Source organism: Pristis pectinata, chromosome 20 (assembly GCF_009764475.1).
Source record: "Pristis pectinata isolate sPriPec2 chromosome 20, sPriPec2.1.pri, whole genome shotgun sequence".
Lineage (NCBI taxonomy): Eukaryota > Metazoa > Chordata > Chondrichthyes > Rhinopristiformes > Pristidae > Pristis > Pristis pectinata.
The window spans coordinates 33775937-33793685 of record NC_067424.1 but is presented as its reverse complement, the minus strand read 5'-3'; the positions used below and the strand labels follow the sequence as shown (position 1 = coordinate 33793685).

Below are 17749 nucleotides of genomic sequence, written 5' to 3'. Positions count from 1 at the left end.
CCTGTTCTAACTGCAGCCAGCAATAAATTCACCCTTTGCTTGAAGCAAACCTCAAGCTTGGTTGAAGTTTGGCTAAGCTTTGCCCTGTGGATATAAGCATTAAAAGGATTTTTAAATGACCTTGACATAAATGCCAATATTCTCATTGCCACTCTGGTTGAGATCATCAGTAGATGAAAGATTGAAACTTTTCCTAAACTGCGTGGCTGTGCTCCTTGCTAGATCAAGCCCCAAGCCAGTTTTGGAATTGCAAGTTGTGTTCATAATGTCCAGATGTTATGGCACAAAGAATTTAAATTTGTGTAGTGAATTTAATGTTTTTGTATGGATATTATTTACAAAATGGGACAAGGTTTTTGTAGATTTCTTTTATAATGCTTTACTTTCATACTCCAGCTGTAAAATGGACAATCTCTACGCTGTGTCTTCAGAGCATCTTACTCCTTCAGTCTCTAATACTCCCTGTCACCCTCTTTCATCAACACGTTCTGCCTCAATCTGTGCTAAAAAACAGAAGCGAATTCCACTTTATCAGAGATCAGTAAGTGGGGAAGAATTGGGTATTTAATCTTGTGTGCTAACAGCATGCAGTAACAGCATTAGTTTGTTGACTTGGGTTATAAATACACTTGCATGGACTAAAGTTCAATGCTTTTTGTTTAAACCATGAGCTTTTGACTATTAGGGAGTCAGAGCATCATTAAATTTGTAACTGGTAATGTAAATGAGTTTGTCAGCCATTTCTGTCTTGTAAATTCAAATTTGAATTGTGAGGCAGCACTATTTGGAGTGCATAGCTATTTTATGACCATGACTGATGTTGCTGGCTTCAAAGATTCTCCTTGGAGCAAAACAAAAATATCTATACCTTGTATGGCTTACACTCTTGCATGAGCACTGTGTCCAAAGGTACTTTGCATCCTAGAGCAAGTAGAATGTAATGAGCTCACTCGAAATCCATCAGATAAGAGAATAGAGAGGTTAATGATTTTGATAGATTTTTCAGTGTTAAAATGAGTTGAACTGTACTAAAAACCTGGGCTGAAAAACCAATATCAGCCTAAATTATACCAATTTTTACTTTTGAAGTTCTAAGTCCCATTTAGCATGAAGAAATGGAAATGATCCCAAATATTCAAAAAATGGTACCATTCAACTATTGCATCCTGCTATCTTTTGGCTTTCTCAAGTATTAGATAACAATCTTAACGGCTTCAAAGAAAAATTATCATGGCGGGGCCAACTTGGGTGCCTATCAGAAGGAAGTATTTCTGGATAGTAATAGTTCTTGATGCTCAAAGCTGATTTGTATTGCTAATAGAATGCATGTTGAATTCAAATTAACTCCAAACTTGCAATGGTGATTGTTTGTATTGTCCTTTTTAGTTTTTGCTTCATCTGTTCCTAAGTCACTTTGTTTCAAATGCTGTGATAAGCTGAATTTTAATCTTCACTCTGGGCTGCCTGTTGGGTAGAATAACATATTTTGATTCTCTGCTGTGAAGATTAAATTATCTTGATTCTTGAAAGCTTTCGAACTTAATGTGTAATGTTATAATGCTGAGAGTAATCCACATTTTTTTTTGCACCCTTGAGTGACACCTTCTCAACAGCTTTATTAGCTTTAAAGAATTTTTTCCTGAAATATTTGACACAACTATGTAGCAGTAAATACTTTTATACCATTGTTAAATTTATTATAAAGCAACATTTATTACATCCTAGTAACAAAAGCAACCAGCCACATGCTGTAGTGTATATGTTTAACCAAGAACTTGGTACGTAGTAGGTAATTGAAGAACATCAAAGAGTATCAACTTAGTGTACTTTCACTTTTTTCTCCCACCCCACACAAATTGCTTTTTAAAAATAAGCCTATGTTTTTGAATAGCATGTGTGACTCGATGAAATTTATTAAACATGCAAACTTAAGTGGTTTAGATCAGTATTATTTAGTCTGTCTGCAATCATTATCACTGTTTACACAATTGGTCTGCTTTGGTTTGTAGTGATTACAGGGTGCTCTTTCTGTTAAATTCATAAATATCTTTTATATCCTCATCACAGATGAGCTTTGATCCAAACCTCTTGCATAACAATGGCCACTCTGGTTTTGCTAATGGTACCTCAGGAGCCCTGCGTGAAACAGGCGTTATTGAGAAGCTGCTGTCATCGTATGGTTTTATCCAGTGCACTGAACGTCAAGCCAGGCTATTCTTCCATTGCTCACAATACAGTGGTAATCTCCAAGACCTCAAAGTGGGAGGTGAGAAATTGTCGCTGCTTGATATGTATGATGTTCCAGCTCTTTATTTTATAGGAACTTCTGCAAGGATAAAATTGTTTTGTAGTTTTGCTCTACATAAGTGGAGTAATGTTATGAGTGGGACTAATTTTCACTTGAAATTAAATTAGCAAGTATTTTCCTGAAATGTGAAGGCCATGCTAGTGTTTAAAATTGGATATTTTTCAATGCACACCATTTTGAAATCTAGATTTTAAACTTTGCACGTGGGCAGCACATTCAAAGGGATGAGAGCACAACTGTTGTTTTTCTCCCCAATGAAAACTGCTGAGACATCCAGTGCCAGCTTTCCATCAGCTGCAATTGTTCTGTAATAGGATTGACTGGTCACAGAATGGGGATTGGTAGTGTTCTTTTACAGTAAATCTGTATTACACAAATGAGCTTAGGATTTTGTTTTGGCGGAGTTTTCTGCATAAATCAGAATTCTGTCTAAATGTGTGACAATGCATAAATATAAATTAGTTATTGATAAGAAAATATAATGGCAAAGCTGACTTGCTGTAGAATGGTGACTTAAGGAAAACAATAATAAAACTCATTGCATTGGAAATTGCCTCAAAGAACCAAGTTTTGTGTTTAAATGAGAAATGGTGTACAAATAACTGCAAACTCGGTTTTTATACTGAAGGATTAACCTGGGGGCTTTTTCCAAGCTTCTCCATTAATTGCTGCAGGGAAAATGTCTTTGCAAGTTAATAAGTATGCTTTATTTTCCTGGGTGGTAGCTCTGCATCTGTATGTCTAGTCAAGGCATCTGCCGCATTCAGTTTTAGTCTTGGGCAGAAAGAACCAACGTCACATTTCACAAGGCAAATTTTAATCTAGTGGACCTCAAGGTCAGAAATTGGACTTTGTAAATACAAAGATCTTGTCTTTATAAATTATGCTTAAAATCTAATTAGAATGCTTAAGATTTTCATTCACCTTAAGAATTGATTTTTAAACTTTTTTGGAATTGTAGCTAGCATCCAGTGTAACCACAATATGTTGAGTGGAGGGAGGGGATAGATTCGCAGTCAAGGAAATGACCTTCCTTGATGCTGTTTAGCTGCATGTATGGCCACTGGCTTCATTCAGGCATATGGAGACTATTTCATCATGCTCCTGGTGTAACTTGTAGGTATCAGAGTTACTTGCCACAGAATGTTACCTTTGACATGCTGTGGCATTTGTGATTGATCCAGTTAGACTTTAGCTGATCCTCAGGCCACTGAGTGACTTGACAATGATAATGCTATTGAAAATATTTGGAAATGACTATTCTTGTTGGAGTTGGTCATTATCTGACTGTCAAGATTCAGACCACATCAGTTCAAGCTTGGATGTTATCCAGGTCTTGATTCCTACAGGCATGGAATCTTTCATGAGGCATTGCAAATGGAACTGAACATTGCAATCAGTGGATAAACAAGCTTGTGACCATGTGATGGAAGGAACATTATTGATCATGCAACTAAATACCTCTGAATACTGCCCTGCAGAACTCGTGGATACAACTGGCCCTTAAGTGCCATAACCATATTCCTTTTATATTCTCATCTATATAAATTTATCTCCTCTCCCTGAACCTATACTACAGTGTCTGTGTTCTGGATAAAACAGTCTAAAAATTCTGTACGTGGTACATTATAACATTCTGGCTTGGGGAAAACTTTTCAGCCATTCACCTAACTACTGTCCTGTGAGATCACTCCTTGCTTTCTTGGAAATAAGGCAAGCCCTGTGTTGTCCTTTCCTATCACCCTTTTCCCATTGAATCCCATGATTTAAGAAGAGATGTGTTCTGAAAAGATGATTTTTTTTCCCCCTCATTAAGCCATTTTATTGTTGATTACGAAGTTATCCACTGTTATTTAACAGCTGAGGCCAATGTTAGACTGGGGGGTTGGGGGAAGAACAAGGCCCTGTGCAAAAGTTTCGTCACTCAATACTGAAGCAAAATGATTTGGATGTGACATGTCAATTGGGTTGGCAGTAGTTATGAGTCCACTATCCCCCGTTGCTATGCCCTCTCCTGTCTGAGGACATGTGAACAGGTGTTTCAGAATGCAGCCTACTGTGCTCTTCATCTGAGGCATTCTCTCTGGGCAAGCGTCATGGATTAGGAAAGGGTTTGGAGTGTGGATATTGGGGAAAGAGATGGGATTCAAGGACTGGGGTTTGTGGTGCAGACTGAGTTCAGGGCAGTAATGGGTTAAAATGTGGTGACTTGGTGGAAGTGAAATAAAGGCTGAGGATTACTTTTAAGGGGCTGGCAATTGCTACTACAGCTCCCCACAGTGCAGTACTTCAGAGAAGATACCTTGCCTGTACATGGGAACTTTCCATTGCTGTGGTGTCTCTAATTGGGTCCACCCTGTTGCACAGCAGTTTATGCACCACTGCTGCTTGTGCCCCACCCCTCAAAGATCTGGTATTCTGCTCCTCACTCTGCCAGAAAACTCGCTATGTTCCACCTTCTGCAGAATTTTCCTCAATGTTTACCATGCTCTTGTGTTCTGAAAGCAGTGCTCCCATGTAATTTGAAAAAGAAAATCCACACGAATTGAGATTTTTTTTTTAAAAAACTAGCTGTTGACACTTTGAGGCAAACATTTCCCACAGGAAAAGCCAAGTTGCTGTACACATTTCCTCTAGTCATTTTAAATAGTGCAGCATCCACTCTGGGAATCCTTTGTGCTCACATACACATCCTAAAGATTTTCTTTCCAAAAAAAAAGTGGTAGATCATTGCAGGGTTGATAATTTAAACAATTTTAAGTCACTAATACAGTATCCCCATGTTATGCAGTGATAGATTTGTGCCCGTTAATATGGTTTCCCAGTCAGTGACACATCTGTCTGCTAATGTAGTATCCCTATGTTTAGAGTAGGATCTGCACTCTGGTTTTGGAGATTGGATTGTGCCAACATGCTCCCTAGATTTCCTTTACTGGTCCACCGGGTGGATAATGTTGGTGGTGGGAGGTTAATCATTTCTGCAGCCACAGCCTTCAGAATGCTCCTATGGATCCCGGGCCTTCTCCTAATCATGTTACAGTTTGTCCCTTTTAAGAAATTTGTATTTCCCTGGAGATTGCTGGGTCAATTCCAGGCTTTTTTTTGGGAAGTTTGGTGTCAAATGGGAAGCCAATTTTCTCTTCAATGCTTGACTATTAGGAACCCTCTGCCATGTTCATTTAGCATGTGAATGCTCAGATGGGACAGAAGTGGACCTTGCTGGGTTGGGAGGTCAGTAAGCAACTTGATCTATAATCTTCCCCCACCATGCAAATCTGCTGAGTTGGATTAAAACATTTCCCCACTTGTCATAACTTGTAGAATGTTGGCAATTGGAACAAATCCATTTTATTTGGCAAAATAGCTCTAATTGAGATGTAATGCACTCCTGCTGCCTGTTTTTGATAGACTAACTATCTGAATGCAAGATAACAGAGCACTGCAAATTTTTTAAAATGAAAAACACTATAGTGCTGTAGGAACTCTCCAGGCCAGATAGTATCTGTGGAGGAAAGCAGGCAGTCAACACTTCAGGTCAGGACCCTTCAGGACTGAAGATAAGAAAAGGGGAAGCCCAATATATAGGAGGGAAAAGCAGAGCAGTGATAGGTGGACAAGAGGGGAGGTGGGGTGGGTATAAGGTGGTGATAAGTAGATGCAGGCAAGAGATAGTGAGTGATAGGCAGGAGGAGGGGAGAGCAGATCCACCTGGGGATGGGTCAAAGGTAAGGAGAGGAAAAGGGGGAGGTGGGAAAGAGGGGTATGGAAATTACTTAAATTGAGAGAATTCAATGCTCATGCAGTTAGGCTGCAAGGTTCCAAGATGAAAAATGAGGTGCTGTTCCAGTTAGCGCTTGGAATTCTCCTGGCAGTGGAGGAGGCAGAGGACTGACATATCTGTGATAGCGTGGGAGGGGGAGTTGAAGTGACTGGCAATGGGGAGATGGAGATTGCGGTTATGGACAGAGCGCAGGTGTTCTGCGAAACGGTTACTTAGTTGTGTTTGGTCTCTCCAATGTAGAGGAAGCCACACTTGGAGCACCGAATGCAGTAGATTATATTAAGGGAGGTGCAGGTGAATCTGTCTTTATTAAAACATTCTGTGCAGTCTGACAATTTCATGTCTAGCCTAATAAGAGCTCCATGATAACCAATCTGAATCATCTGCAGATGATGTGGAATTCGAAGTATCCTCTGACAGACGGACTGGAAAACCGATTGCTGTGAAATTGCTGAAAGTGAAGCCTGAAATTTTGCCTGAAGAAAGGATCACTGGTCAGGTAAAGCTCATTGCTGCATCCAGACCTGGGGAAATACCAACATCTTTAAAACTATTGGGGAGAGTTGATGGTAATGTGGGGAGAATATAAAATTGGATTAGTGTAAACAGGTGCTTGAAGGTCAGCGCAGCCCCCATGGGCCAGAGGGCCTGTTTGTGCTGTATTAATGACCCTTGGAGTTACTGTAAACAATATTTACTGTTCTGTAAAACTACATTTCAAAATCTAAATTTGCAATGCATTATCTGCTCCAACCTGAATTGAATTCTATTTAATAGGAATTGAAATAGATAACTTTTGGAACAATTGTCTTGCCAATTTCAAACTGGATTGGAGTTTTTCTTGATAACAGCATGCAGGAAGCCTGATCTTTTTCAAATCTCAAAATATTAATGCTGGGGATGGGCAGTGGGTGAAGGAAGGTCAATACTTTAAATTCTTTGTTCTCCACATACCATATGTAGTTCCCTTAAGTCAATAAATCCAATGGAATGCTGATGTTTGAATTCCTGCTCCTTTGAGAGAATACCTTGTCTGCATCTCCCACCTGGTGGTATTGAAATTAATTGTCATCTGTTGGGCTTAGACTTGAGGATGCAATTTTGAAACTTCATAGTCTTCAGCTGGATGGGACTTGTGTATTGCAACATACATAAATCATGCTTATTGATTTTTCAGCTCTTCTGTTTTTGGAGCCCTAATTCAGAATTGCTCATGGTTTTTAATGAGCCACAATTGGAGTGAGAATTTGAGTTGATGGAAAAGTCAGAATTGACAATGTGCTGACTTTCTGAACCTCCTTTTCAGTTCCTAGGGAACATTCTTTCCACCAGTTTTAGCTGCTCTGTGTGCATGATCTTCACTCATCCAATTTGTGCTTTTCTAATGCAAGCAACTTCTGAAATATTGCATTTGTCCTTCAGGCACAACCATGACTGGATTCGCAGGCATTTTTGTCCCTCTTGCTCCTCCATCTTTTCGCATTTTTTCTGTCGTGTTGCTGTCTGATTTTTATATTAAAAAAAATTAGTTTCTTGTATTCTTCAAGGTGGATGCAAAAAGCTCTTTCCTTCAGGTGATACTTGGAGCAAAATGGCCTCTTAACTATCAGCAGTTTTAAGTATTACTGTCATATCTGTAGAAGCTCTTTAGTATTTGGGTGGTATTGTTTACACCTATGTAGTGTGCACCTGGTTAGATTTTCCCTGGAAAATTCCTCTTGTTCCTTGCATTTAAAGGATTATTTATATAACTTCACATGTACATTAAGATTCTCATTAGTTTGAGATTGAAACTCATTACACTGCTTCCTGGCATCACAGCACAAAGTAACTTGCATCTTTGGTGTAATCTGAATCTTTTTGGGGGTGGGTGGGGGAGAAACTTCAGTGCTGTTTAATTACCACTGCCTGGCTTTTTATTATTTTGGATCTTGGATACCTTGCACCAAAGGCCATGGCCCTTCAATCAGATTTCTTTTTTTAGATTTCAGAACATGCAGAGCTTGTTCACAAGGAAGCAGTTCTAACATCCACAGAGAACTATTTTGGTCAAATTCTCTTCCTGAACTCCAATGTAAAGCAGCATGTTTAGACTTGCTGTGAAAATCACATCAAGGAAGTGTATACAGAAATTCAAATGCCTTCAGGCAAACAACTCTTGTTTTTATTTAAGCTGTACTTCCACTGATGAAGTGAAATGATTGTGGCTGAGGAAAAGTATGTTTCTGCAAATGACATCAATAAATCAGGTGATGAATTCCTCCATTGCCCAATTTTTCTGATCTGTGCTCGTTTATTTTGAGGAAAACATGAGTACGTCAAGAGGAAGAACTCTGGAGGATTGACTTGGGCACAGTAACTTGCTCTATACTGTCGGACTATGTGCTGCATTTGGGTGTATGGCTATTGTGCTAATATTTGGTGTTGCTGCTAGTAATGTTAATAGGTTTACAGATGGGTTTCATTACCAGTGTTGGCACTTATTGTATCTCCATTCTTTTTAACAAAAAAGGTTTAAGTTTCTTAAACTTGTGGCCTGTTGGGGTTAGAACATCATAGACCCTGTCTTGCTGAGGATGCTCTGTAGTCTGCAGCTATTTTGAATGCAGTTATGAATAGTTATAGCATTTGGGCTTATCTGTTAGTCATGCAGAGAATAAGTGAACTTTTCCAATGGAGTTGCCCTTTTGTTGAAACAAGCTTTTTATTAGTTTGACTTTCAATCAGATACTCTAACTCCAGTCTTTCTATCTTTTCCTTTTCTTTCCCCATGACCACCTCAAACTTTTGTGAAACAAAAGCTGATCTGAGTAGCCCTATATAAGACTAGTGTACCTGGTGAGAGTAATAAGGTAGCTTCAACTAGTGCCCCACTTGATCTGCCATGTGTTTTGGCAAGAAGAGGGTAATTGCATGACAGATGTGGCAATCTTGCATGTGCATTGTATTATGCAGTCTCTAATACCCTTCTCATCCCCTTCTTCTTGACTTTAATTCCCTCACCAATAATTGGGCAGGTGGAAGTTGTATTTCACTATTTGTGAGTAGCTAGCTTGTGAAAATAGAGACTCATCCTGAGGAAGGAATCCAAACAACCAGACCTTAAAGCAAATGGGACATGTCTGGAGATTCAATCATGTTTCTGAGTGCAGTTGAAATCATTTAGTTTATTTGTGCACAATATTTTAGCCCTGCTGTCAGTTGGTCTGTACATACGGTATTAAAGTAGTTGAATTTTGTTAAATCAGTGTATTGCTCTTCAGATTACTTGAGATTGTATCAGTGCAGGCAATTAAAATTGGACGTCTTGAGTAACTAAAGACAATCCAAAATGAGTCTAGGACCAGAGGGCACAGCCTCAGAATAGAAGCATGTCACTTTAGAACGGAGATGAGGAGGAATTTTTTTAACCAGAGATGGTGAATCTCTGGAATTCATTGCCACAGATGGTTGTGGAGGCCAAGTCATTAGGTGTATTTAAAGCTGAGGTTGATAGGTTCTTGATTAGCAAAGGAGTCAACAGTTATGGAGGGAAGGCAGGAAAATAGGGTTGAGGGGGAAAAATCGGTCATGATTGAATGGCAGGGCAGAATGGCCTAATTCTGCTCCTATGACTTGTGATCTTATAAAATCTGTCCACTTTGCAGGGGGAAAATGGCTAGTCTTTTTTAAGGAAGATGGGTTCCTACCTATTCATCTGAGGAATTCAGAGTTCTAATCTTTGAATAATCTAGAGCAGAAAAATTGGATAATTCCAATTTTGTTCTTGAAACAGCATTTGTTATTTTCTTTCTCGATTTGATAATTGAAAATAACAGTTTAACTGGTCCGCAGTTACATGTTTGATTTGAATATGGCATCCAATACTTCACTAGGTGAAGAGAAATGATCTCTCATTTTTGGCAATATCATGAGCTTGCCTTGTGTGCAGTTCATAATGTCTTGTGGTCTGCAGTGTTTATATTTTTTTAAAAAATGGTGTAGAACACTTCCATTGTGAGGCACAAGAATTATAAACTGCATTCTGTACTCCAGTAGTGAGGCTGAATGGGTAATCTATGTTACTAAAATTATGAAGGGGGAAGATTAGTGTGAGTCTTAATATGGGTTTGTTTATTCATTAGCCAAGACCATATCAAATGTGGGGAAGTGTCATTCTTGTGGCTTGAGTGTCAGCCTGTAGGGTGAGTGACCAACTACTTGTGATGTTTTGTTTGAGGTTAGAGCAACCTTTCTTGTGGTAACACTTAAATTCCTGCAGTATCTGAATTTTAGGTTTAACAACATTCTACCTTTGTTACTTAATGTAGACCAGAATGGCCTTATTTATATACTCTAAATGCTATGATTTGGCTGCTGATGAATGCATATTTGGTTAGCAGAATAGTCTTTCCACTGGTTCTGAGGTTCTGTTGTGGAAATGCACATGGTGTGTGGAGGATAATGAAAAAAATTACTCATAAACTTCTATTTTGTGTTGAAGTTGCACTCAACTTACTGGTCCTTTATTCACCACTCCGAACCAGTTCTAGACCTTGCTTCAATAATCAGGTTCTTGAGAGAGCTTTCCATTTTGTTGTACTTTGTTCCTGGTTCTAGGAAGCTCAGTCTGATCTGCTCTGGCTTTCTTAATGTAAGTACCCTTTTCAAAATTTAATGATAAACATTTGAAGTGGATTTGAAGAGTTTTTCTGCATGTAACTTGGAAAAGGAGTTCAATAATCAAGTGTATACATCTTTTCATGTGAAATATCCTAGACACTTTTACAGCAACATAATTAAAACAAAATGTGACTCCAAGCCTCATGAGGAATTGGGAGTGGATGACCTAAACCTTATGAAAGGTAGATTTTGAAGTGGTAACTAAGTAGTTGAAGGCATAACCACCAGTGACAGAGTGACTGACTAAAATCGGGGATGCTCAAGGGCAAATCTCTTAAAGGGACAGATGAATAGTGATTACCCCATTGCATCATGATTTTCTTTCTTCCCCCATGGTATGTGGAGGATAATATCTTGTTTCAATGAAACTACACTTGTGTGCAAGTTACCTTTCTCTAATGGAACATTTCATCAAATGTTTTGACTGTTGTCTACAACAAAAAGTTTGACCTTGTAAGAGAACTGTTTTTTTTGCCAACAAATCATCTGGAAATCAGGGGTTGAAAAGTTAGATGTAGTGGTTTTGGAAACAGACACTGGAATTTTAATCAGTTTGTCAGGCCATTGCAGGTCTGATAGTTTCAGTACCGAATTACTGCTGCTAGATGTGTAACATGAATAGAATAGTGGCAGAAATCTGGTACTATAATGTCATTTTTTTCTACCAATTCATAAGACATTGGAGAAATATTTTCTGCTGGTCTAAACCCAAAACTAGACACCTGGGGCCTTTGACCAGTGGCATTTTCAACCCCTGGAAAGCCTTCATGTACCCTCCTGACATTATTCTTTGTTATGTCATGGTATGTCCAGGTTGTCTGTGCTGCTCCCCTTAACCTTGAGAACAAATCTGGGCTGAAACCTTCATCTCCTGGTCAGACTTCAGGCAGTGTGTGCTATGAACGCAATGGGGTAAGATTGGATTTTGTCTTTCCAGGTAATAAATGATCTTTCAGGTAGGTGGCCCATACAGGCACTTGAGTTTAGGCATGCATGCATACGTCAGCCAGATTGATTTTAAATTAGATGGTTCCTTTAAATATGGGTAACCTCTTGCCTCAAATTCCACACCCCATTAATTGTGTTAATTTTGGCTTTTATCATTTAGGTAGCATTTGAACAAAGGTCATGGAAAACTGTTCCCTCAGAGCTTAACTTTAGTTTTAAATAGTTTAACCTTTGCAAAACTAGTCTAAAACTTAGTAATATGTAAAATTAAGGAACAACAATTTTTGCCAAAAGCATGAAAATGTCCAAATGTAGGATTGAAGTATTAATCAAGCTCTACAACTGCAGGATTCTGGCTCCAAGCTCATTCCTTCAGTGAATGCTGTGCATGACTTTAAACAACTGGAAGATGTTCACTTTCTAAATTTAATGCAACTGCTCGTTTCAGTCCCTGGAAAAACACTGGATCCTTTGCAGAGTGTTAACAACGTTGATTTCAGTACTTCTGACTGTAGATGGTGCCTCTAACAAGCTGCAAGATACCACCCTGTACTGGTTTAAGGGGACGGTATCTATTTCTATACATGTATTAAATAAGATGTAGATGGGTTGGAGGGATAAGCACGCGGGTTGAGAACTTCTGGGTCCCAGAGGTGTACAAGTTGACAGCATTAGGTAAGGTTGTCATGATATATGTGGGCTATTTTGCATTTTGTGCTTTTGGTCAGATTTTTTGGCCCAAGCTGTCTTGTGTAAACATAATTTTGCCACAGCTTTAAGTAATACAAAGGGTTAAGTGCCTATAATAGTTTTTTTGGGTGATGTTGAAATCATTAAGTTTATTTGGGCACAATATTTTAATCTTGCTAGCAGTTGGCTCCTTGGTCCTTGTTTGTTTGAAGTGGAAGATTCTGTCAATTCATTTGGAAGAGTTTCCAGTGGTGAAAAGATTAGACTATCATACTCGCATGGGGTGGGAGTTTGGTTGCAGGGGGCACAGATACTGTATTTTGTTCAAAGGGAGTGGTTGGCTTCTATAAACCTTAAAGCTGTATACTTCAAATCTTTCTCTTGCAATCTTATTCTAATATTGTGGATTATTTCAAGTAAATATTCCAAAGTTAGTAAACCAGAATAACTAAAGTTCATTTCAGTTTGCATTAATTTGAAGATTCTCCTTTGTGTAATGTCTGCTTTTCCTCAAAGTTGGTCTCTTGAACTTAAAACATCAACTGCAATACATTATGGACAATGCTTTAAGTATTTCACTGATTGGCCACATGCAGCGGTATCTGAAACTGTTGTAATGACATTAATTGGAGCTTTGCGTGAGAGTCATAATTGCAAAAGGTTTCTGATTTATTTGCTTCAGGATTTGGTAACAGCAGAACCTTCAAAGATTCTTGCTCCATTGTCACAAGGTAAAAATGGGGAAATCAAATAGAGTTCAACATCTATTCAACTACTTTTGGAAGGACAGAATTGCCCTAGATTTGTTTTTCTGAATGTTTTAATGTTTTTCTAGTTCATTCTGCATTATCCTCTACATACCATGAGAAAATCCAGTAAATCCACTTGATTTCTTTAGATTGCTTCTCCCCATATGTTCCTGCGAATTTAATTTCACCTGTATAGGATAATGTTGGAAAGCTATAAATGTACATCCTGCTGATGTTGAGTTTAGTTTAAACTTCCTGCCTTGAATTTTGCCAAGTTTTTGTGAAATTCTCCTTTTGCCAAGTTCCAATTTCCAAATGTATAATTAAATTTTCTTGCTGGCCTCTGTGCTTTACTCTGTTTGAGAAATAACCAGCAAAATTTGTTTTTTAAGGGCAGGTTTGTTACCTTCAGTATTTTGTGCATACATTCCTTGGACAATTTGAGTATAGAGTTGCTTTGGCCAAAATTCTCCTCCCAAACTGGGGACTGTTGGGAGTGGGTGTGAGGAGAATCTGTTTGAAAGCTTTATTCTTGGAGTTCAACTAGATATTGATGGGGAATGAGATATCTGCTACTGTACTCGAACAAAAGACCATGGGCCGGTGTTTTAATGTCAATGATGGAGGTAGCATTTGAGAATATGCCATAATATCCGGGCACAGCTAGTGTGTGCAAGAGATTAGTCTTGGCCCTTTTCTAATTGTACTAAAAGTTAAATCCATTTCTTTATTGATTTTACTCTTTGCATTAAAGGTGGCATACAATGGAGTTTCAACTATGAATGACTTGATGTAAAATGGCATTCCACATATCTGAATTTGATGCTCGTAACTCTGGTATAGATCCTTTGCCTAATTGACATGCATTTAGTTGAGTTTTGCAGTGCATTGCAGTGTTTAGATTTACTCTGGTAGACGAGGTTTTCATTAGGTATCTGCTGTGCTTAATTTTGTTATGGCACCTTTTTAAAAGCAAGTAGAAGAATTTGTTTAAGTATAATTTGTTGGAAGATTCGGACAGAGTAGGGTGCTTTGGTGCAGCAGTTAGTGCTGCTTTGGCTTCGGGGCCCAGGTTCATTCCTGACTTCAGGTGTTATGTGGGGTTTGCACATTCTATCCATGACTCTAAATTTCTTGGTGCTCCAGTTTCCTCCCTCATCCAAAAATATGCTAGTAGATTAATTGTCTGTTATTAAAATCTATTAATATAGGTTAATAGCAAAAGAATAGAGAGAATTGGTGGGAATATGAAAGGTTAAGTTGCAGGAGTATAGAGAAATGGGGGAGGGGGAGCTATAATGGATCTGATGGGCTGAACAGTCTTGTCATTACAATTATAGTATAATACGAGAAGAAAATATATTAATGGAGAACAATTGGATTGGTTCTACATGTGTAGTGAGTCTTGGGTCTGCTGATTATTGGATAATCCCCAGTACAGGGAGGACATTTGATCTGTTGTTTGCATCTAGTAGCTCTAAGGTAGAATGAAATGGAATATCCTGCTTTTGGATTCTTTGGTTGGGATTACAATTCACTTTATAGATCGTGAAGCATTGCCTATGGAGACAGTAATGATGTGGTGTGTTCATCAAGTCAGTGGGATGCATGAAAACACAATTCTCTGAGTTGCTAGTTTTTTCATGAAGGAATGGAGAAGGAACTAGTAGTTAGAATTTCACTGGTGCTGCACAGGTGTAATGCCCTTGTGCTAATTGGTTCTGTGCTGGTCCACAGTGGGTCTGCCATCAGGTACCCAAGGCCCTGGTGGGGATTGCACAAAAGACTTCTGTAAATCCAATACAAGCGATTTGTGTGTAAGGGAAGTGTAGGATGATTTAGAGGGTTGGGGTGTTGATAGGGGTTGGTCTTGGATCAGAAAAGTTTGAGCAAGAGTCAGCTGCTGTTTGCATACATCATACCATTAGTTGTTGGGAAAGTGTAGATGGATGGGCTGTGAAATCAGTGCATGGTTGGTGATAAGGGAACATTTGATTTGTCAATCAAAAGGTGAGGTTTATAGTGATTGGATATGAGGATGGTATTTCATTGGCAGATAAGGGTTTGGATTGGGCAAGGATTGTGAGCTGGGAGGCTGTGGTAGGGTTTAGGGTGTTGTGGAGAGGTGGCAATGGTAACATAGTTAAGGTGGCTGAAACACCAATAACATTTGAAGAGGGGTCTAGTGTGGATTAGGACCTCATCTGAAGACCCCTTTAATCTGTCCTTTTGCAGCGTGTTGTTGTCACCAGCAGTAGGTGCACTTGATCATCGTGATCAAATTTTACATACCAGTGTTACTGGGAGTTGTTTGACATGGAAAATTTGTGCAAGTGCAATTGATAATGGGAAGTAGCTGGCCAGATTTCTGAATTGATGCTTTTGATCTGGAAATTGCTTTGTATTAATGTGCTGAAAAGACAGCACAGTTTTCAATTTGGTAAAGATGGTTCCTTGTAGGGAGATGAGTGCATGTGCCAGAGTTATTGCTGAACTCTGCAATAGATTCAAGTAGTCTGCATTCAGCATAGTAATTTGTCTGCACTTTTATGAAAATTTCAGATAATCTCTTGATCAAAGCATTCTGTTCAGTTAATATATCTCTATGAACAAAATATTAAGGGCATTGGTTTAAATCTGTGAAAACAATGGTAAGGCAGCATCTATGAAAAGAAACATTTAATATTTCAGGTTGAAGACCCATCAGAACTGGCAAAGACCTAAAAAGGTAGCTGAAGTTCTAGGGTCATGGTGATGGCATGGAAGCAGGCCTATAAAGTCCACACCAACCCACTTTCACGCTATTCCTATCCTCCATTTTTCCCACATTCCCATCCACTACCTCTCCCCACACACTCACTTCTCTCTGCATGCATGCATGCAGTCTCTCTCTACCACTTACCTACACACTAGGAGCACTTTACAGTAATTAATTTACCAGCCTGCACAAACTCCAGATAGTTGCTGAGAAGGTAGTAAAAGGAAAGGATAAATGGAATACAGTGGTTAGATGAGGCCAGGTCATATGGGTTAATGAGGCATTTGGAGTGATTATGCTTAATTGTGTATTGCTAATTATGGAGCTGTGGAACATGCCCAGTTGGTCAGACTTCTCCAAAAGGGAGAAAGCAACTGAGCCAGTATCATAAATGGGTTGAAGCAGTAATGGCTTGTTCTGTCTTTACAGACAGAAAGCAGTTTGCCTAAAGCTGGGGAATTAGATATTGATTCCATAAAGCTGCAGTGTTTCCAGGTGGAAGGTGAGGTGTTGTCCCTCAGGATTTTTGGATCTTGTTATAACTGCGCAGGAGGTCATGGGTCAGATGGGAGTGGGATGGAGATTTGGTGGTAGGTGACAGGAAACAGATAGTCATTCCTGCAGATTAAATACAACACTTCACAAAGCAATTGACTAATCTGTTTCTCTGATGTAATGGAGACCGCATTGAACATGCAATACACAATTGAAAAGTGCTAGTAAATTGCTTCACCTGTAAAGACTTGGTCCTGGATAGTGGGAAGGGAAGAGTTGAAAGGACATGAAAAATGGTGAATGGTTGGGTATGGAAGAGCAGATGGATTCATGAAGGGAACAGTCCCTTTGAAATGCTGAAAGGGGAGGGGAATGCATCTACTGCTGGAATCTCATTGGAACAGGTAGAAATGGCAGAGGATGCTCCTTTGAATGTGAATACTGCAGCAGTGGAAAATGAGGACATGATGGCTCTGACCTTGCTAGTGCACAGAGTTCCCATAGTTGCATATTAAATTTGGAGAAAGTGAGTGGAGTTGAAGTTCAATGAAAGGACAAGTTTAGCCAGGCCTAAATGAGTGTTGCTGCAGAGGAACTGGTTCAAAGAAGAGCCAGAAGGTGCTTAGCCCTTCCTAGTCTGAGATGGAAATGTAGAGAGTGTACATCCACGGTAAAGGGTGATCCAGTTAGGGCTAGGTAACTGGAAACTTCAGTGGTGGAGGGTATCCAAAGTGCCATGGATGGAAGTACGAAGGGCCTTGCTATTAGTAATGCAACACAGGCAAAGAAGCATAATCACTCTCCAACTATCCCCATTTAAGCCATTTGACTTGGCCTTGCCCTATCATAGATATTCCCTTTTGTCTTTTCCATCCTCACTGTAACTTGAAACTACCGTTTCTATATTCCTTGCCTGGTTCTATATTCCTTGCCTGGTTCTGGCGAAGAATCTTCAACCTTCCGCACAGATGCTCCCTGACTTGAGTATTTCAAGAATTTTGTTTTTCAGATTGACAGCATCTTCAATGTTTTATTGAAACAGAGCATGGAAAAGTACAGCACAGGAACAAGCCCCATTACCTTTAAATTCCAATCCTATGTCTAAACCAGGACCTTCTGTAATATCCTGTGGTTGAATGCTTTATGGCTCCTGTGGAGAGGTTCCTAGTTTCCACTCAGTGCCACCCATAATTTGATTTGCAAGTTATTAGTATACAAGAAATACTGTCATGCTAGTTGTAATGGAGTGTCATGCAATGGCAGAAAACATTAGAAGTGACTTCACATTTTAACAGTTAACTTAATATTACCAATCTTCAAATATTTTTACTTTTTTCTAGAAGCCATCTAATTATCTG

At 39.1% G+C, this 17749-nt stretch overlaps 1 protein-coding gene across 4 annotated transcripts in view; it reads left to right on the top strand.

Annotated features, from left to right (window-relative positions):
- csde1 (cold shock domain containing E1, RNA-binding) overlaps positions 1-17749 on the top strand; it is an 80623-nt gene that overhangs the window by 15805 nt on the left and 47069 nt on the right. For 2 of the 4 annotated variants that reach the window (XM_052034485.1, XM_052034484.1), the window contains exons 3-5: positions 2068-2266; positions 6479-6588; positions 11565-11663. In XM_052034485.1, the coding sequence (XP_051890445.1) occupies positions 2068-2266; positions 6479-6588; positions 11565-11663 (408 nt within the window). The remainder of the gene's footprint in view (positions 1-2067; positions 2267-6478; positions 6589-11564; positions 11664-17749) is intronic. The other 2 variants (XM_052034486.1, XM_052034487.1) reach the window with 1 other exon arrangement.